The 24,238-nt window shown below is 44.4% G+C and overlaps 1 protein-coding gene across 11 annotated transcripts in view; it reads right to left on the bottom strand.

Annotated features, from left to right (window-relative positions):
- The window catches only part of CTNND2 (catenin delta 2), a 515,372-nt gene that overhangs the window by 241,343 nt on the left and 249,791 nt on the right, over positions 1-24,238 (bottom strand). For all 11 annotated transcript variants that reach the window (XR_008331611.1, XM_053397153.1, XM_053397157.1 and 8 more), the window contains 2 exons: positions 18,981-19,153; positions 5,020-5,650 (listed from right to left, as the gene is read on the bottom strand). Coding sequence is in view for 10 of the 11 variants with exons in the window: in XM_053397153.1 (XP_053253128.1) it covers positions 5,020-5,650; positions 18,981-19,153 (804 nt within the window). In the remaining variant the exon portion in view is untranslated. The remainder of the gene's footprint in view (positions 1-5,019; positions 5,651-18,980; positions 19,154-24,238) is intronic.

Below are 24,238 nucleotides of genomic sequence, written 5' to 3'. Positions count from 1 at the left end.
CACACCTATTGTGTTACAACCCTCGACTAGAGGGTTGGTTATGTGGGCAAACTAAAACGTGTAGCTTGAAAGACAAGACATTTTCCTTCTCTCTATATGGCGTGCTTTCACAAATGCTACCAGTTCCAGAGTTCCTTGTGCACATATATAAAGGAAGGAGGGACAAAACACCATAATGATACCAGGGACAATGGGAGCCAGTATTGCTGGTAGGATTTACAGGCACAAAATGTATGTATCCGTCTAGTTCACAAATGAACACACCAATGGTCACCATACTGCCATGTCTAGAAACATCTGCTTTACAACTATCCCAGGTGGGTTCGTAAGAATTTTCCTTATAAAATGTTGCATCTGAAAAAAATTCTTGAAGGTCTGCTCTTTTTTCGAAGCAGAGAAGAGTATGAAACACCACTTCAACCTATTTATTAAATAATTTTACAAAAAAACAACCAATGGACGGTGTCAGGGTGTGTTGCAAAAGCTGAAAGAAGTTTCAGCAAGTTAACACTCATCAAAAACTGCAGTCATTCTCTATGGGGCAAGAACAGTTATGCCACCTAGCTATTTGTCTATTGAGCATAAACTTGCATGAGATACAGACTTTGGAAAAATGTTTGCAGCTGCACTGATCTATAAAAAAATCAAAGCATTAACTGAATAATAACCTTAGTAGGACCAACTAAAAATTACAAAACGTAGAGAACACTTCAGGACAGACATTATAGTAAACAAAAATATGAAAGGAGGGGGGCAGAGAGAAGGAAATGGTAGGAAAGCGCCAAAGTTGGCCAATGTATCATTTCAGAAATGAAGAAAAAGTGAAGTAAAATAGAAACTTTTCTTTCATGCCTCATGAGATTGATTTGCATGGGATGGGTTCATGTTATGTTTATAGGAGGCAGCCCCAAAAGGAGAAAAGGGGGTCACAAGAAGCATGTCACCCTAGGAAACAAAGAAGTGTTAAAGTCTTTTGAATCTGGGAAGTAGAGAAGAAGAAGAAGAAGAAGAAGAAGAAGAAGAAGAAGAAGAAGAAGAAGAATGGAAGATACAGTGAAGCATAAGAATGAGGCAAAGGAAGACTCTGTGTGTGAAAGAGGCCAGGCACGATGGGTTGCAATTACAGCCCCAGGTCTCCTGTTTAATTGGCTGAGGCTATCCTGTCACATGCTGGCAGGCCACATTCATCAGGAAGTAAATCCAGACAAAAAGGATCACAGAGAAATCGTAAATACAAAACAGAAAAGGTTCACTGACTAGTAGAATGTGTCCGCTGAAGTATAAAGGAACTGAAAAGGTCCACTAAATTTACAGACCACAGCTCAGTAATAGAGCATCTGATTTGCACACAGATGGTGTGAGGTTTAATCCACAGCAACTACAGGTAGGTTTGGAAATGTTCCTCATGTGAAATCCCGGAGAGCCATTGCCAATCAGTGTAGCTTAGAGGTGGGTAACTGGATCCGACTGGCTGGTTACCGCCTCACAACCCCCATAGGGTTGACACCTGCCAATTTTCTGACATAATGATGCCAGGTAACCTGCCTGTTCAAAAGAGGCTAGGTAAAGGTAAAGGTACCCCTGCCCGTACGGGCCAGTCTTGACAGACTCTAGGGTTGTGCACCCATCTCACTCAAGAGGCCGGGGGCCAGCGCTGTCTGGAGACACTTCCGGGTCACGTGGCCAGCGTGACATCGCTGCTCTGGCGAGCCAGAGCCGCACACGGAAACGCCGTTTACCTTCCCGCTAGTAAGCGGTCCCTATTTATCTACTTGCACCCGGGAGTGCTTTCGAACTGCTAGGTTGGCAGGCGCTGGGACCGAACAACGGGAGTGCACCCCACCGCGGGGATTCGAACCGCCGACCTTTCGATCAGCAAGCCCTAGGCACTGAGGCTTTTACCCACAGCGCCACCCGCGTCCCCTCAAAAGAGGCTACCCTAACATAAATCAGTAACCGATGAAAGATGGTGTGACAAAAAGGATGGTCACAAACCATTTTGGACTCACTGGCACATTTTGAATTCTGAGAGTGTGGTGGGGTGTCAGTCACAAAATGGCTGTCATGGGGGGGTGAGTGGTGGCGTAACACAAAATGGCTGTCATTGGAAGCATGACGTAGCACAAAATTAGAGAAACGGCCACCCCTAATATCTCTATGCTTACCATAGGAAGATAGCTATGTGCTGGTCCTGATTGTGGAGATCACACAAGACTGATTTTACAAACATACATAAAGACAAACCCTCAAACGGTTGCTGTCTAATAGCAACAGGGAACATACCTAAGTACCAGTAAAAACACACACAGTGACCACACCACATTCACATTCATTTCACATAAATCTTTTGGAAGGTACCTGCACATTTTGACTCATAACTTTCCTTCCAAAAGGACTAGAGACTTGTTGTTAATGAAAGCTGGGAGTCTGAGGCACCTGTCTGGGGGTGTCAAGGAAAGACTTTGGGCACCAGGTTGGTGTCCCTGTCTACAGCAACCTCGTTTGAAGATGCTGTTTCAGCATCAGTCAGCTGACTAGTGCTGGAAGTGCACCTTCAAAAGACTTCTCCATAATTGCCAATCAATTGATTGTCAGTTACAAGGAGCCCCTTTGAATTCTCTGCAGAGGGGTGAATGGGACATTTTCCCCTCTGCAAAGAAAGTGGTTTTGGTCCCAAGAGCCTCCTCCAGCATTTTACACCCAAGCTTCTTCTTCCAGCCTCTAGCACTAGGAAGTCCCAAGCTGACTGGCATGGATACAGAGCACAGCACCAACAACCAGCTGTTCTGTGTCTCTGCAAGCTCCCTTCAAGCACTGAAAATCAGCTGGTTATCAGTATCTGCAGATGGCTTGGGGCTGCACTCTGAGGGCCCAACAATAAGCTGTTAGCTGGAGTTTCAGAAGGTCTTGTTGGAGGGCTTTGAAGACACCAATGGTTGGCAGTGCCCAGAAATGCCTCCCCACATCACAACTTTATCTGCCTCACAACAGGTGTCATATATGGTGTCAGATGCAAGGCAGGTGTGTGTGGCTTGACCAAACTGGTCTGGTGGGCCAAAGGTTCCCAACTTCTGGTGCAGACCAAGGGTGGGGAACCGTCTTCAGCCTCATGGGAACCTGCTGGTTCTGTGGGCAAGGCCAAGAGTTAAAGGGGTTGTGGCCAGAAGCAAAAAAGTAGGTGGAGAAAAGCAGACTACATTCTAGCCACACAAAAGTCAGAGGCTTCTGTGCACATCCTTCTATCCTGGCAAGCAAGAGGGATAGGAGGACACAAAAGACCTTGTGGAGAAGGACCAGTGAAAGATACAGCCTGTGGAGAAAGTGTGACATGGGGAGAGTCTGAAGGACAGATAGACTGGCCCAGAGAGCCACATTTTGCCCCTGAGCCTAAGGTTTCCCACTCCTCGTGAAGACAATGCTGACCTAGATTGTCCAATGACCTGACTTTGTGAAAGGAAGCTTCCTATCTTCCTATGCAAGCAGTATAGCATGCGAACTGAGAATTCACTTGCAATGCTTCCAACCTTCTAGGGATCTCTGTGGAAAGTGGAAATAGCAGCATGTTGGAGAAACAAGCCCTTTGCTCATCTTGGAGCCACAACAAATACTTGGCCATGGTGGTTACGGCTGCACTCCCTGGCAAATACATGTCCCTCAGACACAAGACTCACTGAGTTGGGCAAGGACCATAGATCGGTGGCAGAGCCTCTGTTTGCATGCTGAAAATATCTGAAGCCCTTGCCGTCAGTACAGACAGTGCCGATGTCTGACTTGGTAAAAGACAGCTTCCTATATTCCAATGAACAGGAAATATTCCCAAGGAAGTGTGCATAGGACACAAAACCTCAATGATTAATACTGCTTATTCTACAAGCATCTCTTTGCCCAGTAATCTTGGAGGAGCAGTCTAGCAAGTTACATATAGGGAACACGATTTACAATAATGCATGATCAATGTGTGACTTAACTTCACCTAATAAGCTCTCTCTGGCAACATACAACAATGATAGAATAACAGTTATCATTTCACTTCCCCACCCTCCCCCGCAAAGGGGAGCCACCAGAATATATTTCTGATATTAACACAATTTTGCTGCCATCTGACTTTTCTTTATTTTCAGATCCAGCTATGTAGATTAGACAAGAGAACACATGAGCATGACAGTTGTTGCTATAGCAATATACCTCCAATGATTTTTATAAGAACAAAAAAAATCCCACCGAAAAAGTACACAGCTTAGTTATCAGATTATTAGGAAGACCCAGGATATCATTTTTAAAAACAAACAAACAGGTGTTTCCTGACTAGGACAGGAAACACAGAGCACTGACATAATTGATACTAATCAGAACATTCCAAAATTTATGTTAGGGGAAAGCATGCAGACAGCAACACGTCTTCATCTCAGCTGAAAGGAAGAGACAAGTGTATCCATTAAATGAATTTAGGCAGTCCTTACATTTAAAACTTTTTTTAAAAAGTAGCTTTAAAGTAGTTTTATGTCCAGTGTCGGAAAAATGCATAACTATACACGAAAAGTTCAAGTAAATCAATGATAGTGAATTTAATAATCAGCAATTAAGATGCACTGTGCTGTATTTAGATGGGCTCACAGCAGGACCAAGTGCCCTCATTTAGAGCAATCAGGCAAGTAGGTAGGGGAGCGAAAACCGAAGGAATGGCCAGGTATAATCGGTGTCGAAGGCTGCAGTCCCCAAACACACTTACTTAGCAGCGAGTCCCGCTGAAATCAGGAGCAGGTAACCTCCAAGTATTCACGGGTCCCCTATTTGCTATTCAGACGCCTGAGATTTAAGGAGGGCACACTAGTGCCAGCGGCAACCACTTAAAGCAGCATTTGGGGAGTGGTGGGAAAACACACACACACAGCTACCTTGTTTTCCCCTTTTCCACCGATCCCCCCACCCCACACAATTTCCCAGACCTGGATGCAAGCGCGCGCGCGCGGACTCCGGAGGATCTGGAGCAGGGCGCGCTCCCGGGAGCCGGGGACTCACCTGCGAGGCTGCCGGGTCTCTGGAGGGTGGCGGTGGCATAGAGCTCCTGCGAGTGCTTGCCGTACTGCTCGGAGGGGTGCACCAGCCTCTTGGTGGGCGACAGCGTGGCGTAGGTGCCGATGGTGGAGCTGAGCTGGTGGATGGGCGACGAGGAGATGTTGGAGGGGATGGTGGGCGGCGACGTGACCCGGATGGGCGAGGGCGAGAGGCCCGCCGACGACACGACGATGTTGATGGGCGAGCTGGTGCTGTAGGACTTGGCCAGGCGGCTGGGCGACTGCTTCGGCGAGGAGACGCGCTGCGTGGTGCTGTAGCCCGAGGCGGCGGCGGCGGCGGCGGCGCTCTCGGAGGCGGAGCCGGCCCGCTGGAGCTTGGTGGGCGAGCCCACCTGCTGCATGGACAAGGGCGAGCTCACCCGCTGCGCCGGCAGCGTGGAGCTGGAGTAGTAGAGGGCCGGCGAGTGCGGCTGCTGCGCCTGGGACGCCGAGGCGGACGAGCACGAGTCCGGCAAGTGGAAGGCGCTGCCATGGCTCGGCGCGAACGACTCCCGGGCCAGCGGCTGAGACAGCGGAGGAGGCGGCGGCGGCGGCGGCTCCGAGCCGGCGAGGTGGGCTGTCCGGCCGGCGGTGGCCTAAGGAGGAGGAGGAGGAGAGGGGGGCGGGGAGAGGAAGCAAGCACAACAAACAAACGGGCTGACAAGAGGCGGGCGCAGCAGAGAAAAAAGCAAGCAAGCAAGCAGCCCCTCCTCTCTCCCCCCCCCTTCCGCGAAAAAGGAGAATTGGGGAGGGAATTAAAGGCATCACACAGCGCTCGGCTGACCTCTCCCTGGGGTTCCTCCCCAATGTCTCCAGGATTAAGCGCCTGGTCTTCCATAAGCTGCTAAAATAGTCTTTTGCTCGTGGGGGTGGGGAACATAATACCAGGACCGTTTCTCACTAGTGGAACTCGTTTTCTGATGCATTGCACAAGTCTCCTTTCCTTGCACAAGTCTGCATTTTAAAAAATTGCTCCCTTAAATACTAGGACCGTTTCTCATTAGTAGAACACGTTTTCAGATGCATTGCACAAGCCTGCTTTCCTTGCACAAGTCTACTTCTTTTTTTTTAAAGAGCTCCCTGAAAGCCGGACTCGCGTCTACTCGGAAGCAAACGCCACTATGATCACACATAGCATTGCAGTCTTAGCCAAGCGCCTAAAGGCGATATGATGGCGTTTGCCTTTTAAAGTGACCCACGTTCCATCATTTTTCCCCCCGCCGTCCAAGCGTGGGAAAAAAAGCAAGCCAAAATTGCTCTTGGGCATACTTTGGGTCATGGGAAATCAATAGCGCCCTCAGCTTCCAAGAAACACCTTCGCAATTGTCAGGAGCGATGGTGTCTTATCTACACCAGCCTTCAAAGCAATTCAGTTTTCCCCAGGGAATCCTGGGACTTGTAGTCCACTGGGGCTCTGTTTGAGGGAGAATGATTAGCACCTTCAGCAAACGGCACCTCCCAGGTGGAAGGCAGCTCGGAGTGTTAAATTGGTGTAAAAACAATGTCAAGGTGTGGATAAGCGGCAGATCCTCTTATCCAACGAACTGAATCAGCATCTAAGCAGACAAGTAGGAGAGAGTGGAGCCATGCCGGCATAGTAGACACAAGAGTACTGTCTGCAATTTGAATAAAGCATCTCTTATTTCCAAGTCCAGAGCTGGAAAGGTCCCTTTGGAATGATTTAAGACTATGTGCAAGAACCTAATTGTTAGCTTGCAAGAACTCTGTGATATGTAATCACAGGAACAGCCCAAGTCATTTTGCTGCCTGAGGCAAAGGAAAAGAGGGTGCATTCCACATTCTGTGCACGAACTCTGACTAGACTGGTAGTTGACGCTTGCTTCAGCACCGGTGATGGAGCAGTCATCCACTGTACCCTAGGGCAACAAACTAGTTAAGGGGCTGCAGGGCAGAACATAAGGCATACAATTCAAGCCCCGTTCTACCCTTCAGAATTTGCTGCCTGAGGCAGCTGCTTCACTCTGCCTCATGGCTATGTGTGCTATATAATAATAATTTATTATTTATACCCTGCCCATTTGGCTGGGTTTCCCCAGCCACTCTGGGGGCTTCCAGCAGAATATTAAAAAACAATGATTCATCAAATGTTAAAAGCTTCCCTGTACAGGGCTGCCTTCAGACGTCTTCTAAAAGTCTGATAGTTGCTTATTTCTTTGACGTATGATGGGAGGGCGTTCCACAGGGCAGGCGCCACTACTGAGAAGGCCCTCTGCCTGCTAAGGTTAACATCAGATTTATTTTTATTGCCGTGAAAAATGCAATAAAGATTTTAAATATGGGGTATTTGGGACTCTACTTCTTTTTGTGACGTGTCTCGGGATGTAAGTAGCCACCAGACTTTGCACCTCATCCAAGCTTGGGGCAGGCTTTGTTGGTTTTTAAGTTTTGTTGCAGGGAATTCGCTAGGTAAAGGTAAAGGGACCCCTGACCATTAGGTCCAGTCGTGGCCGACTCTGGGGTTGCGGTGCTCATCTCGCTTTATTGGCCGAGGGAGCTGGTGTACAGCTTCCGGGTCATATGGCCAGCATGACTAAGCTGCTTCTGGTGAACCAGAGCAGCGCACGGAAACACCGTTTACTTTCCCGCCAGAGCGGTACCTATTTATCTACTTGTACTGATGTGCTTTCGAGCTGCTAGGTTGACAGGAGCAGGGACCGAGCAACGGGAGCTCACCCTGTCGCAGGGATTCGAGCCGCCGACCTTCTGATCGGCAAGTCCTAGGCTCTGTGGTTTAACCCACAGCACCACCCTCGTCCCTACTGTGAATAGGTCTCCTCAAAATTTAGAGCCCCCACCTTCTAACTGAAAATGAATTGATTTAGTTAAAATCATTTGGTGAGGGAAAATTCCTTTGTCATCTTGGAAATGAAATTGGCTAGACCCTCTGTTGCTTGGGAGAGGAGAGGGTGATGCTCCTCGTTTTTCTTTTCAGTGTCACAGAAGGCACAGAGGGAGAACTGAGGCATGCCCTCATCTGTATTTCTCTGGCAATATTGGGATACCTGGAATTCTAAGGTCTTATCATAAATTTACAAGGCAAACACATACATAAGTATATAAACCATGTGTCTGAAATAGTACATCAGAGCAATCCTGAAGCCATTTTGACTCTTCCAGTAAACTCAGATATACTCTCTAGTGAAGAAGGAAATGGGAAAACCTCCCCATTGTCTCTTTGCTCACAAATCCTGTCTTAAGAGCCTATCTGTGTATGAATAACATGAGCCTGTGACCTGGATTCAGGAAGTAAGTATTTAGCATCTCAAAAGGAATGGCCAAGCTGGCCAGGTAAAGCAATCAAGTGACCATTATCAGTATCTTGCCAGACAGGATTTCTGTTGTAGACTGCCCACTGTGATGTATTTCTGCTGTAGCCCAACTCCTGTGATGTTTGTATGATGTTTTAAGGGGTGTTCTTGAGCTACAGGGTGGGCAATTTCAAAAGCTTATATAAGGGCTTATGCACCATTGTTCTGGGTCCCTCTTGCCTCCTGCTTGTGGTAGTGAGTACCCTGTTGCAACAGTTAATAAAGACCAGGCTTACTAGCTGCTTTGCTTCTCAATATTCTCTGGTTCAGAGAATCATGGCCACTGGTCCCATCACCTCCTGGCAAATAGAAGGGGAAGAAATGGAGGCAGTGAGAGATTTTACTTTCTTGGGCTCCATGATCACTGCAGATGGTGACAGCAGCCACGAAATTAAAAGACGCCTGCTTCTTGGGAGAAGGGCAATGACAGGCCTAGACAGCATCTTGAGAAGTAGAGACGTCACCTTGCCAACAAAGGTCCGTATAGTTAAAGCCATGGTTTTCCCAGTAGTGATGTATGGAAGTGAGAGCTGGACCATAAAGAAGGCTGATCGCCGAAGAATTGATGCTTTTGAATTATGGTGCTGGAGAAGACTCTTGAGAGTCCCATGGACTGCAAGAAGATCAAACGCATCCATTCTTAAGGAAATCAGCCCTGAGTGCTCACTGGAAGGACAGATCATGAAGCTGAGGCTCCAGTACTTTGGCCACCTCATGAGAAGAGAAGACTCCCTGGAGAAGACACTGATGCTGGGAAAGATGGAGGGCACAAGGAGAAGGGGGCGACAGAGGATGAGATGGTTGGATAGTGTTTTCGAGGTTACCAGCATGAGTTTGACCAAACTGCGGGAGGTAGTGGAGGACAGAGGTGCCTGGTGTGCTCTGGTCCATGGGGTCACGAAGAGTCGGACACGACTAAACGACTAAACAACAACAAAACAACAACATTCTCTGGTTGGCCTCTGTTATCTCCTACCAATAGAGAACCTACATAAGGACTCTATACGGGCTCATGGATGCCCCATAAGGGAAAGGCAGCAGTTTTTTCTTATAACACTGTCATTGTATGACCAGGTTAAGAAATTCACTGCCACACAACTTGGGGATGGCTTTAGCAAGGATTAGGCAAATTCATGTAGGAAAGGTTATCAGTGGTTATTAGCCATGATAATTAAATTGAACCGCCACATTCAGATGATACACATCTTTGTGTGCCAGGTGGAGTGATGAACAGGGTTTGGCCAACTTATGTGGCTTGCCGCTATTGGAAATAGAATATTAGACCATTGCATGTTTCTGCTGCGGGGCGGGGGAAGGGTTGCTATTGTTTTTGCTCTTTTCCATATGTACATTATTTCGTCTGCCTTTGCTTGGCCAACAATGCAATCCTTTTTTAAAAAAAACAACAACAAAACAAAACCCCAAAAGCAAGTATTCTAGACTGAAAGCAATATGGAAGAGCACCCACAAATCAAAAGAAATGTGACAAGGAAAGCTGTTGCGGGCACACTGTAAATCAAACCACTCCTTGGCAGTTGTCATTGTGGATGAGAGGATTCAACTCATGGAATTGGAGGGAGATTTTCTGTCCACTGGAAATAAATTATACTGTGAAAACAGGAGCGTATGGAAGAAGTGTGGAGGGGGGGGGGATATTCCAAAATGTGATAGTCCTTGTGGATGGCTATCCATTTCTGTATTTTGTGACAATGTGCATGCCCGACCCTTTGTGAGCAATCTCCTTCTCACACACAAGTTCTTGCAGCTGTCTCTTCCTGAGTGAAACCCAGTTACTTATTTATTTACAAGACATACCAGAAAATAAGGGTGGGATGGAGTTGTGGTAGAGATGGGCCCTTCCTCGAGATCCAGCCCAGGTATAAATTTGCATACAATTGAAAACAGCAGATTGTTCAGCACATCTGCACAGGAGGTCTTAGATCTTCCTGCCAGTTATGCAGTGCTGTGCGAAGTTTTGCCTAAACCTTGTAATTTAAAAGAAAAAGAGGAGGGAGGAGAGAAAGAAAATCCTCAACAGATGCTCCCTATTAAAAATTTCAATTATGTGCCTGAGCCCCTTCTGGAACAGCAAAGAATAGAATGTTCCTCTTATCTCCCAACATAGACTGCATTCCAGTTTTTATCAGGGATCTTAGGCTCAAGAGATCATCTGTGGCTGTTAATCTGGTAACATTAAAATCCTCTAATAACAGCATGCTGGAGTGAGAGATAGCTGAGGACTCTGTTGAAAGGCGCACTCTGATTTCAGATACATTTCCACATCCCTGCCTGCCCTTTGCCTTTTTCTTTCTTGATCAGGCAGAGGATTTATCTGAAACATTAAAGAATGCCCCAAATGCAAGAAGTTGGAACTGTAGTATGAGTTATTCAAACCAAAGTTTGAATAACTCAAACATTGCATTTTTAGTTCCAGTCACAACAAAAGCGGGCAGTGCCACAATACACAGTGAAGCTGACCAATTACAAAAGTGTGTTTGTGTGTGTGTGTGTTCCAGTCACACACACACACACACACACACCCCTAGCATTAGTTCTTGTCAGCTGCAGGAGCTTTCAGGCAGTTTTTTCCCCTTATGTTCCTCCCAAAAGAGAATTGCTTACAATCTGTCTCCTGAAGAAGTCTCTGCAATCTCAGGCATACATATTCAGAAGTCAATCTTATTGCATTAATAGGATTTCCTTCGGAGTAAAAATATTTAGGATTGGGGAGTCTTAAATACACATTTGAGCAAATGTCAATCATTATAGTGGTTATGACACAACATACCAAATTCTGTTTCAATTGGGAGTGTGTGAGATTTGGATGAATTTTGAATCCTGAGGCAAAGTGAGGTCCGATGGATTTGGGACTTGTCAAAGGTGAAGCAGGTTTACTACAAGGTGGCATTAGTTAAAGGAAGGACCCCTGAAGGGGGTGTAAACAACAAAGTAGGAAGAAATTTATAGTTTTTTACATCAAATGAATGTATTAAAGGGGGGAGGGTCTTCCATGGATCTGTATTGGGACTGGTGCTTTTAAACTTGTTTACAAGTGACCTCTACAGTTCTATGATTCTATGACCCAAGGTTAGAGATAAACAGTGAGGTGGCCAACTTTGCTGATAACACCAAACCCTGTTTAGAGTAGTATAAGGTAAAAAAAAAGGGGGGGATGCAAGAAGCTCCAAAAAGGATCTCTCCAAAATGGGTAAATGGGCAATTAAATGGCAAATGTTGCTCAGTGGTGATGCTGGCAGTGATTGATCAAGAAGGGTCATGGTGGACAGCTCAATGAAAATATTGACCCAGTGTGTGACAGCTATGAAAATATTAATTCCATGTTGCGGATCCTTAGGAAAAATAGAACTGTTGATATAGAAATCTGTAGTACGACCACACTTGGAATACTGAGTACAGTGGCTGCAATTTTTAAAAAAAGGGGGGGGAAAGGATATTGTAGAACTGGAAATTGTCGGGGGGCTGGAACAACTGTGTTTTGGGTTGTTGCTGCCTTTGTGTAGGGAAAAAATGCAAGTAATGGGCAACTTGACAGAGGTGTAAAAATTAATGCATTATGTTGAAGATATGGATAGAGACATAATTCTCCTCTCACAACACTACAACCTGGGTCACCCATTGAAGCTGAATTGACAGAACAGACAAAAGGAAGTACTTTTTCAGAACATACATCGATAAATGGTAGCATGCTCTACTGCAGGATGTGGTGATGGCTGCCAGTCTAAATAGCTTTAAAAGGGCCATGGGGCAGACATATTCATAGAGAATAAGCCTATCTGTAGTTGCTAGTCGTGCGGGGCATATACTACCTTGAGGATCAGGGACTGGATGTTTCTGAATTCCATCTGCTGGGGAACAACAGCTGGAGAGGCTGATTTCTCTCATGTTGTTGTTGTTGGCTTCCATAGGCATCTTGACCACTGTGAGAAACAGGATGCTGGACTATAGGGCATTGGTCTGATCCAAGAGGCATGTTCTTATGTTTTTATCCTCCACATCCACATACAACACCAGTCCTGAAAGACCTAAATTGGCTCCCAGTACGTTTCCGAGCACAATTCAAAGTGTTGGTGCTGACCTTTAAAGCCCTAAACAGCCTTGGCCCTGTATACCTGAAGGAGCGTCTCTACCCCCATTGTTTAGCCCGGACACTGAGATCCAGCACCGAGGGCCTTCTAGTGGTTCCCTCAATGTAAGAAGTGAAGCTACAAGGAACTGGGCAGAGGGCCTTCTCGGTAGTGGCACCCTTCCTGTGGAACACGTTTGCATCAGATGTCAAGGAGATGAGTAACCTTTAGAAGACATCTGAAGGCAGCCCTGTATAGGGAAGCTTTTTAATGTGTAATGTTTTATTATGCTGTCATATGCGCAGGAAGTTGCCCAGAGTGGCTGGGGCAACCCAGTCAGATCGGCAAGGTAGAAATAATAAAATTATTAGATTAGATTAGATTAGATTAGATTAGATTAGATTACCAGAGGCTGGATATCCATCACCTCTGTCTTGCCAGGAAGCTTCCAGAGACCATCATTTTACTGGTGCTGGAAACAACTGATGGACTAGATGGAACTTGGTCTGATCTCACAAGCCAGTTCTTCCATTTGTGGAAAGTAATCTACACCAGGTATATTTAAGAAAGAGAAATATTTGTCCCAAAGTTAATATTCCATTTTTAAAAGAAATCCTAGTAAGTGAATGTAGCTTAGCGTTAAGAAAACACTAGGTGGAAAGTGTTAAGAAGCCTTAACTGAAGATTTCAGTCTTCTACTGTGCTTGTAATAAAATCTCTAGGCAATACAGTGTGAGACTTGATGTAGATAAATGGATCAGCCTACCAGTGATAAGAAGTGTCAGTCATTTAATTCCTCAGGAGCAAAATAAATGTGCGATTTCAGATGTCATGCTGTGGACATACAATTACTATTCCTGTTACCAGCCTTTCTACAATAAACTGCATTATGCCCTATGAATTAATATGGTCCTGCACAGTATCTCTTAACAGTGTGAAGCAGATAAGCTGAAAGCACATTTAACACATTTGTATGTGTTCTACTGTACACATATTGTACTTTTTTATGCCATTATATAGAATACAACTGTGCTTTAAGGAAGATTACAAAACCGTTCTGTAAATGAAGTTGTATATGTAGCGAACATTCAGTGAAAGGGCTAATCCTGTTCCATTTTAGGTCAGAAGCAAAATTCCCATGATTGTAACAGAGGCAGAAAAGGGCACTGAAAATTCCTTATCAGAAATGATATGTCTGAAGCCTTTCCTGCTTCACAGAGGCAAGAAAAAGCTTGGCAAATAGAAGATATGCTGTAGCTCCTCGCAATTTGTGCCAAGAAAGAGACACTGCAATCACTAGATGTAATGTTCAAAGATGCAAGAGATTTGTGTTTGCAAGATACTTTGACAATTTATATGATAAAGTTAAATCCCATTTCTTCACCCAGTATAATTGTTATGGATCAAATGTGTAGTAGGGGCTACTCTTGGATCCACCTTTTTGCCAGTTTAGATGATGATCCATCTACAACTCTATATTTGTAGCAGTAGCCTGGCTTCAATGAGTTGGTAATCTCCCATCCAGATTACTGTGCAGACTATGAAGAGATAGAAAAGGCCTCTTCAAAATGGGTTACTAGGCATCAAGATAGCGAGTAAAGTAAGTGGAATCCGTAGAATTGTAGAGTTGGAAGGTACCACGAGGGAACATCTAGTCCAACTCCCTGCTGTGCAGGAATCTTTTTGCCCAACATGGGGCTCAAACCCATGACCCTGATTGCCTTCATTTAATGGACAGGATGGATGGATGGATGGATGGATGGATGGATGGAAGGAAGGAAGAAAAGAAAGAAAGAAAGAAAGAAATAGATCTGAACTGGTGATTGCTAACTAGGAAAGGAAAGTTACAGGTAGGTAGCCATGTTGGTCGGCTGTAGTCGAAACAAAATAAAAAAATTCCTTCCAGTAGCACCTTAGAGACCAACTAAGTTTGTTCTTGGTATGAGCTTTCGTGTGCATGCACACTTCTTCAGACACTTCTTTGTGTGCATGCACACGAAAGATCATACCAATAACAAACTTAGTTGGTCTCTAAGGTGCTACTGGAAGGAATTTTTTTATTTTGTTAGGAAAGGAAACTCAGCCTATAGCAACTGTGGAAAAAGCAAATGCCCAGGTAGTAATTATTAGGAAAGGGATTGAAGATAAAACGAACAGCATCATAATATCTTAATACAAATCTATGGTGCAACCATACTTGGAGTACAGTGTGTAAGAACTGTGGTTGCTCCATTAATAAATAAATAAATAAATAAATAAATGGTAGAGCTTGGAAATGTACAGAAAAAAGCAACTAAAATCAAGTGCCGGGAACATGTAAATAACTTAGTAAAGAAGAAGAAGCTAACGGGACATGCTGCTTAGGCATTTTTCTCCCTCTTGTAATGTTAGAACTCAGGGTCGTCTCAAATAAAATTTGTGGGGGGTAGATTCTGCACAGAAAAAAGAAAAGGCATTTCTTCACATAGTTTCTGGAACTGCTACAGGGTACGGCAGTGGCCACTCGGATAGCTTTAAATGGCAGTTGAACAAACTCATTCAGAGGCCCCCAAATAACAGCTGCCGGGGGAGGGGTTACTGAGCTTGTTACTGCCATGCTCTGCTTTTGGGGAAGGCATCTAGGTGGCCAATGTAAAACAGGAAGCTGGACTAGACAGGCTCTTTTTAAGATACAGATCTTTCTAAATATGCAGGCTTTGTACAGTACATTGAATTCTATGAGCTCCTGTACCTTCCTGGGACTGTCTCTGTTCAAACTGACTTCAATAACAGAACGTTCCACAAGGAGCTACAGAGACCATGCACCAGTGATAAATTAATATCTAGTCTTCCTCGGTTGAGCCACAGGAAGGAGGAACATCCCCACAAGCATAATAGCCATGGTTTGTGCTTTATTTTGTGTTCTATCGTGAACTGTAGGTTCCTCCCATTTACACTAATGAATGGACTGAACACTGTTACATCGCTTTATAGTGCAGCTGCTGTAAAATGTTTAGATCTACTGTGCTTTGTATAAAATGTAAAATAATGTTCAGATCTACTGTGCTTTGTATAAAGTGTCATTGTGAGGTTAAAAGTAAGTCCATTCATCTGAAGGAGTCCTTACCCGAATGCTATGTAACGCCGTCCCAAGATTGCTATAATCTTTTGAAAAATATATATATTAGATCTCATGCAAAAGAGCAATGATATAAAGAAAGCACAGTGATGACTTTGCTTGTGGGAATATTGTTTTAAGATACATAAAATTAAGAGTACTTCCTGTTCAGAGCAGGGGGGTTTTATTGTTGCAACTGCTGGGGTTCCTATTCAGCATGTGCAACAAGGTAAGAAGGCTGCAATTCTTACAAAAGGTCTGTTCAAGAGTAGGAGAAAACCAAGTATACAGCTGGAAGTGTCTTTGAGGTTCCTCCTGCAACTGCTTGCTTATTTGGATATGTGAGTGCCTGCAGTAAATGCTAAAGAGACACCCCTGCAGGCTGACATGTGCACATAGCCCTGCCAGACTGCTTCCTAACCAAACAACAAAGTGGGGTTTATGTACAAATTGCATCTTTGAGAAAAATCGCACCGAATATTTTTTTTAAAAAAATGTTGTTTTCAGTATTCTGTTTATAGCGAAGAACAACGCATAAAGAAACATCTTTATTTATTTAACTGAAACTGTAGGCTAGTGAGAGACAGCAGTGGATAAAGTCAGGGCCAGCCCCAGGGTGAGGCAGCATGAGAAAGCTGGCTCAGGTAGCTGATGCTGAGAGGGAGGGAGAAGTCAGAGCTCTGAGTGCCCTGTAAAATTCAGCAGGGTAGCCTGCTACCCTCAAGTGAAATGGAGGATAGTCTCCTTTCAGTAGTAAGGGAGTAAGATGCAACAGCTAGTCTATTTGGCTTCTGTGGGTGCCTTGGGGGAGGCTGCCATCTTGTCCTTTGCCGCAGGCGATGATAGGTCGTGAGGCGGCCCTAGATGAAGTGGTGGAGTGGCAGCTGACCGCCTGACCTCCAGGCAGCTGAGTTGCTGTTTAACCAAGCAGGAGTGGCAGGGAGGTCTGTGCGGTGCAAATGAACGGGAAGCATTGGATCGGCTCTGCTGGTGCATTTGCACTTCCACTAATCTCCCCAGTCCCACTCCATAAGCAGCAGCAACTCAGCTGCCTGGAGGTCAGGTGAGCGTTGCTGCCCCGCCATGACATCATCGGCTGGTGCAGGAAGAAAACTTACAGTGAAAGTCCTCAGTCAAATGTGAGCTGAAGCTCTGTGTGAGCGGAGTCTACCCCTCTCACTGCCACGTGGGCAAGGCCATTGCGTGCGCAGAGGTGTCGGGCAATCCCCACTTACACAGATTTTCATATGTGCACAAAAACACCTAGATATGGTATTGAGGAGAGTGCAGATACTAAATTCAGAACTGAGACTTTGTATGATTTTTGACACAAAGCATTTAAAAGTTTCCATCCTTGTTTTAGATTAAATTAGCATAAAGCATCCATAATTTTGCAAGGTGGGGAATGTGAAGGGCTTTGAAATCCTCGTTAGGGACTATAGTTAAGTTATCATTAGCATTTTCGAAAAATGTAGAAGGCTGCATGTTTTCCAGATTCTTTTTTTGAATTAATGTTGCCAAAGCTTCTGAAATATATGTACTTTCCTCCCCTGGTTTTACTTGTAACACTTGCAAGGCTAGCAGTTAAGTTAATCAAAGGCTACATTTATTTACAGCTCCCTTGCATCCTAGAAATATGCCAAATTCATGAAACCTATCACCACAATTATGCTCAGGCTAATGAAAATTGGATATATTGCAGAAGCTGGTGGGTTTCTTTTGCCAAGATATTCTCAAGACTTTTTATGCAATTACAACCTTACCCGTAGGCAACTCTCAGTATCTCAAAACAAATGAATAATAAAAAGTCTAGCATGAGAATGCCAAAAATATTTGTTATTGTCTCCAAATTTGCTACTGCATAGACATGTCCCATACAGACAACAGATTTGATAATAATGTCATCAAATCCATGAAAATAAAAGGGGGAAAAACTCGGTAGAAACTGCTTCACAATTAAGCCCCAACTGTGTCTGCAATGTGCAACAATGATTCAAATTTGCAATATGCCACTTGATGCCTTAGAATGTGGAACAGGATGAGATTAAAGGAGCAATCCTAAACATGGGAAGCCAGTGTAATTTATGCTGCTTTCATTTACACCAGATCCAAGCTCTGTTCAGGAGTAGGACTACCGCCTAAGCCTAAGCCTTTAAAATACTGTTTGAGTTACACCACCGTTTTTTGCCAGTGTACCTCCTGCCCAATCTAGCCCCTTCCCCAGGAATGCCCATTTTTCAGGGGTTACACTGGTGTAAATTCTGCTGGTCTTGGCTGATATGGCTTAGCCCCACCTGAGCCAGGATGAGGAAGTTACACTGATGTATCTCTGGCTTAGCTGGGGTTGCAAATTTGCCAGCTGGGCCTGAGATCTGCCACGTGCTATCTCGCTCATCTCAGCAGTTCTAGTGTTGGGTTTGTGCTCTAAGCCAATTATAGAAAATGCACACAGAATGCACAATTCTTTGCTGGGAAGCCAGCAGAGCAGCACAGCACCTCTTCAGCGAGGTGGGAGGAGAAACGGAAGGGAGCCCTTACACAGAGCCCCTTCTGTCCCTCATCCCACTTCACTGAGAAGCCAGTAGAGCAAGCTGCACAGCTATTGCTCTCGCTGAAGCCAGCAGAGCAAGAGCGATAGCTGCGCAGTGGCTCTTTCTCTGCTGGCTTCACAGCAAGCAACAGACGGGAGCCATGGCTCTGGTTTCGGAGGCATCCCTCAGCTCGTGACTGCAGCGATAGCCGAGGGATCCCTCTGCCACCCAGTGCATTCGCTCCATAAGACGCACAGACATTTCCCCTTACTTTTTAGGAGGAAAAAAGTGTGTCTTATGGAGCGAAAAATACGGTAAGTGGAATAGTAAAGGTAAAGGTACCCCTGACCGTTAGGTCCAGTCGCGGACGACTCTGGGGTTGCGGTGCTCATCTCGCTTTACTGGCCAAGGGAGCCGGCTTTTGTCCCCAGACAGCTTCCGGGTCATGTGGCCAGCATGACTAAGCCGCTTCTGGCGAACCAGAGCAGCGCACGGAAACGCTGTTTACCTTCCCGCCGGAGTGGTACCTATTTATCTACTTGCACTTTGACGTGCTTTCGAGCTGCTAGGTTGACAGGAGCAGGGACCGAGCAACAGGAGCTCACCCCATCACGGGGATTCAAACCCACTCATAAATAAGTCATGATAAAATTAAACATTAATAAACATCTCCTAAACTAATGTATAAACACAAGAATGTTGTCATTTTGTTCTGCTGAATTTTCCTTTAATATTGCATTGATGTTATTAGCTGTATTCCACACAAACATAAAATATAAACTCAAACTCTGTAAGCAAAACCACGTGTGCATGAGATTCATTTTCAACCAGAATATGCCCTTCAAAACGGCACTTGGGATAAATGAACCCTTCTCAAAACATACCTGGCTATAGTTCTGTATCGCAGCTCTGGCTTGACTGCTGCGGGCTGGAAGCTGTGAGGCTGCTGAATCACCGAGGGCAAGGGTCTGGTTGCTATGGTAGCTAGATGGATACTGGAAAGACCCTTCGGGTTTGGAATTGAGCTGAAGTGCACTCTGGGATAGAAGGTTGGGCCCTGTGTTGAAAGCAAATTGGAGCAGTCAGTGAGCACCACAACGGAGAGAAAGAATGCATTTATCACATTTGATTCCTGCTTTCTGCAGCTTGTCATTTCGGCAATAAGATTGGGTCCTGTAATTTAAAGTGGCACTTATTACTTAAACATCATTATTTTGTCTTTCTCAAGAAGAGCACAGTATGTTGAGCAACTAAAAAGTGTTACTTCATTGAACTTAATGGAGGGGGGAGGGAAAAAAAAACTAACCTCATTTTGCGATATGAAATAGACAGGGCAGGGCAGAACGAAGCACTGCAAGATATAGGAGGCTGCTGTTGAAAGTACTGTAGCAGGCAGCCCAGTACCAAGTTCTCCCTCCTGCTCTATTCCACACTTTCATTCGATTGCATTCTGCTTCCCCTCGTTTCTGACACCACCCTAGCAGCCAATGGTGTGGAATGAGGGTAGGAAAATGCACATTATGGCTGCATTCACACCGCAGTTTACACACATTCCCACGTTGCATTTTACTTTTCTAGTTTTGTAAACCCTTCATGCCTGCCTTCCTCAGCCTAGATATTTTGAACTGCAACTCCCATAATCCCTGAGCAACAAACCAATGTCAGAGATGGAGGGCTGGGTGGGCTACATGAACAATCAGTATCATCTAGCAAGGTTTTTGATATGACTTAATCCTCCATCTCAATTGCCAAAAATTCTGTTAGCATGGAAAATCAGGCCACATTCTTTTCTGGAACACCAAACAACAGCATTCTGAGTGAGATCTCAAGAAGTAGTGTACCGTAGAGGCCCAGAAATGGACTAGAAAGTCCTTGATTCAAATGTTGTCTATGCTGCGAACTCATCAGATGCTTTTAGGCAAGCCATATTACCCTTAGCCCATCTAGAATCTGAGAATCCAAACATGAATTTAGCTAACTGTTACTGAGATAATGTTCATGAAAATATCGGAATCCTCTAAGGTGCTATAGAAACGCCAAGCATTATTATTTATTAGTGTTTTTATTAACCACCTCCTCCTTTTATTCTGCCCTTGAGAAAATGGGTTCAACTGTTAACTTCGTCTGAGGAGTGAAGCTCAGCACCCCAGAATTAATTTCCCCTATTTTCTTCTTCTCCTCATTGTAGATTTTTTATCTCGATTATGGTAAGGTTTATCCTTTCTTCCTTTTCTGTTCCTTTTATATATATATATATATAAAAGCCAGGCTTTTTACTCAGATGGTAATGACAATGTAATGTCAGGTTATTTACATGATACCATATCATTACCAGATAAATGCACGATTAATTTGGTCCTCTAAATTACACTGCTTCTTATGCAGTAATTACTTTTAGATTTACTAAGCCTAATTACACAATAATCTGCTGAAGCTTGTAGCATATCTGAACACTCCATGTTATTTACTTGACTGGTACATGGTTCCTCCTCTCTCTCTGTGTGTGCATGCTATATGTTTCATTGCACTTCAATATGTATATTTATGTTTCATTATATATGTTCATGCAAATATTTCTGTTCTTTTAAATGATGGGGGGAGGGAGAATTGATAGGGGCAGAAAGGTATAGAAGAAGAAAAAGCAAGACAGTGGAAGAAGACACACAAATACAATCTGCCTAGGGAGCTGCTTTTCAACAGAGCTATTTTACTGCTGGGGTACTGCTTGGGGCAGGCTTGTTTTTTTATCTTTATTTTGTATCTTTGTTATGATTTATGTGGAAATTGTTCGATTTGGTTGTGTACTTTTTTGGTGTTTTATTTGTCGTTTATGACTAGGTTTCCTGTGTGTTAAGTTGTGGGTGAACATATCAAACGACACAGTGATTCTTCAAACAGCTCTTGTTTATTCACAGGCCAGAACAGAACTGAACTGAAGGGTTCAGTCAGCCTGCTTATACAGAGCTCCAGTACAACGTAACTGTAACACTTTTCTAAAACTATCCAATCACTGAACGTCACTTTCTATCCCTTATTTGCATAACTATCTACAGTATCCCCCTGCTGGCCCAGGGTGAGAACTTCAGTACATAACACTGTGTGTGTTTTTGTATTGTGTAACATTTTCATGTTGTAAGCTGCCTTGAGCATGGTTTTAACCGTGGGAATGCAGCATACAAAGAAAATGATATGGAAAATGCTAAAGTATAACTGATGACTCTCATTGCAAGCTCCCTTTAAAGTGAAATGCATCATGCTGATGTCCTGGAAAATGGATGGACTCTTACTCTACCCTTTTGTTTCTGGCAATGGATGCCTGGAGCAAGAGGAGATCTTCCCTTGAGATCTTCCAGAAAACCTGATCTGAAAATGGGAAGATATATCAAAATAGATAAACTTCACATGCACATTGCGTATAGTACCCCAAATTCCAAGCGGTGTCTTAAAAACTAATGTGTGTGTCATTTCTTTTTTTCCTTTTAAATAAGACATCATTACCACAGTCATCCTTTATTCTTGTAGGGAATGTTGGGGGATAATGGGAGATTGTTTACCATAAAAGGGAGGGAATGGAAGGTAAGTGTTAAAACATAAACAAACCCTGATTTAATTAAAATGTTTAGTGGACATTACAAAGTCCAAGTGGTCTCTGTGTGTGTGTGAATAGTTTACTGTGAGCTTATCCACTTTGCTCCTCCCTCTTAGTAGATGGAGGAAGCAAATCACCATCACTGGCATAGCATTATGTCCCAACCAGGGACCACCATTCGTCTCATTCCTAACTATATTCTGTAGTCAAAGTTTGTTCTTGATCATGGCTTGGAAAACAAAAACAAAAATACAATCTCCAGTTAAAAAGGTAAAGGGACCCATGACCATTAGGTCCAGTCGTGGCCGACTCTGGGGTTGCGGCGCTCATCTCACTTTATTGGCCAAGGGAGCCGGCGTACAGCTTCCGGGTCATGTGGCCAGCATGACTAACATGTGGCGAACCAGAGTAGCGCACGGAAACACCATTTACCTTCCCGCCAGAGCAGTACCTATTTATCTACTTGCACTTTGATGTGCTTTCGAACTGCTAGGTTGGCAGGAGCTGGGACAGAGCAATGGGAGCTCACCCCGTCATGGGGATTTGAACCGCCAACCTTCTGACTAGCAAGCCCTAAGCTCTGTGGTTTAACCCACAGCGCCACCCGCGTCCCTAATCTCTAGTTAAGTGTGGTTTATTTTCTCCACGCAACAGTGAGGAGGAGCAAAAGAGCCCAAATCAGCACATTCAGAATAAACCATTTATAATGGCTCACCATATTGAGCCAATCTGTCTATACTGCATGGCCCTTCTCCTTCCTTACCACGCCCCAAGGGCACACAAACACATCTGAGGCTTTTCTGTCTCTGTGAGCACTTCCTGTGCTTATTCCAGAGATAGGGCCAAAAAGCAGGTATTGTATGGCAAGTTCTACAGGAGCTCTGTGTGAGACTGAGCTATATTTAAAACCCCCTGTTTGCAAGCTACTAAGTAGTCTCTTTAAAGAAAACAGACCATGGAGGATGTTTAGAGCAGTCATCTTATATCATTCACCTGTCAGGAATCCTTCCAGAGCTGGCTCACTACAGAAAAGCTTCAAGAATGATTTATTGTTACTGCTGCCTACCATTCCTTTCACTCTTTTCTGCTATGCCACTTAGGAGTTACATAGGGCATGGAAGTGGGACTGGGAAATCTTCTGAAGACATTATCCGTACACTTACTACATAATAATAATAATTAATAATAATAATAATAATAATACCCCACTCTCCCCTGCCAGAACCAGGCTCAGGGCGGCTAACACCAATAAAATTACAGTAAAAACATAATGGGGGGAGGGGAAAAAACCAATTCAAAATACAGGTTAAAATGCAATTTAAATTGCAGCCTCATTTTAAAAGTAGCCCATAGATCAAAACCATAAGGGGAGGGAAACATAAGGGTCAGACTGAGTCCAAACCAAAGGCCAGGCCGAACAGCTCTGTCTTGCAGGCCCTGAGGAAAGATGTCAAGTCCCGCAGGGCCCTCTAGTCTCTTGTGACAGAGTGTTCCACCAAGTCGGGGCCACTACTGAAAAGGCCCTGGCCCTAATTGAAGGTCGGTGACGCCCTGCTCCCCCATTTTGTTGTTGGCGATTGCCTCCTATTGACTCAGATAAACATGGGATCTCTGAGTTTGGACATGTGCTCTTCCCTGAAGGAATGGTGATGGGGAGAGGCAGAACGGACTGTGTAAGATAAAAGATCTGCTTCTGATCTCTCTCAAGGACAATCACAAGGAGGGACAAATATATCTGAATAGCTCTTTAAACAGACTTATACATAATTCTCCCAGTTTTAGCTTTAGGAATGCTCTAAATCCATAGTTCCCAACTGGTGGTCGGTGGCCCCCAGGGGGTCCACATAACCTACCCAGGGGGTCCATGGCACATACCCATCAACTGTCTGGAGAATCCCATTTTGAGGGGTCATGCTCTTGTGTGAAAGCATGAGATCATGGCTGGATGCAGCTTTAAAACAAGTTAAAAGCAAAAAGAAATTAAAAACAAAAATCAACAGACTGTGTGTGGGGGTGTACCCTTAATTGCCTGCAGAGGCCTGGTGGAATAAAAAAGTTTTCAGCAGCCGTTTAAAAGTTGGCGTGGAATGCACCCACTGAGTAGCAATGAATTTTGCGTATCTGCACAGTTTGTGTCAAGGGACACCAGTGCTTAGTTCAGGGAGCAATTTCAGCTGCATGAAATGATGATAAAAGCAACGACAACAATGGTGTCTTTGAGCTTCTGCAGAGTGCCTTCCTGCTATCGCTGGAAACCATAACCAGCCTGGAAGGGCTTCTAGACAAAGACTGTGGCTGAACCCAAACATTTCTCTCTGTCTCTCTCATGAAACGCTGTAATCAAGATTTAGAAAACAAAAGGGAAGAACTAATGCACAAAGGCGAACGAATGCCTCAGACATATTCCATGTGACTTTAATTAGAGCATTATATGTGTTAAGCAATCCCCATGGAGCATTCTGTCAAGATCAACAGCACAAGGTTACCCTGAAACCTTTGCTGGATTATGAGAAGGAAATAACTCTCACTGATTAACAGACTGCTAGCTCAAAA

Source organism: Podarcis raffonei, chromosome 7, assembly GCF_027172205.1.
Source record: "Podarcis raffonei isolate rPodRaf1 chromosome 7, rPodRaf1.pri, whole genome shotgun sequence".
In the NCBI taxonomy this organism is placed as follows: Eukaryota; Metazoa; Chordata; class Lepidosauria; order Squamata; family Lacertidae; genus Podarcis; species Podarcis raffonei.
The sequence above is the reverse complement of the archived record's forward strand: the minus strand, read 5'-3'. Positions and strand labels throughout refer to the sequence as shown.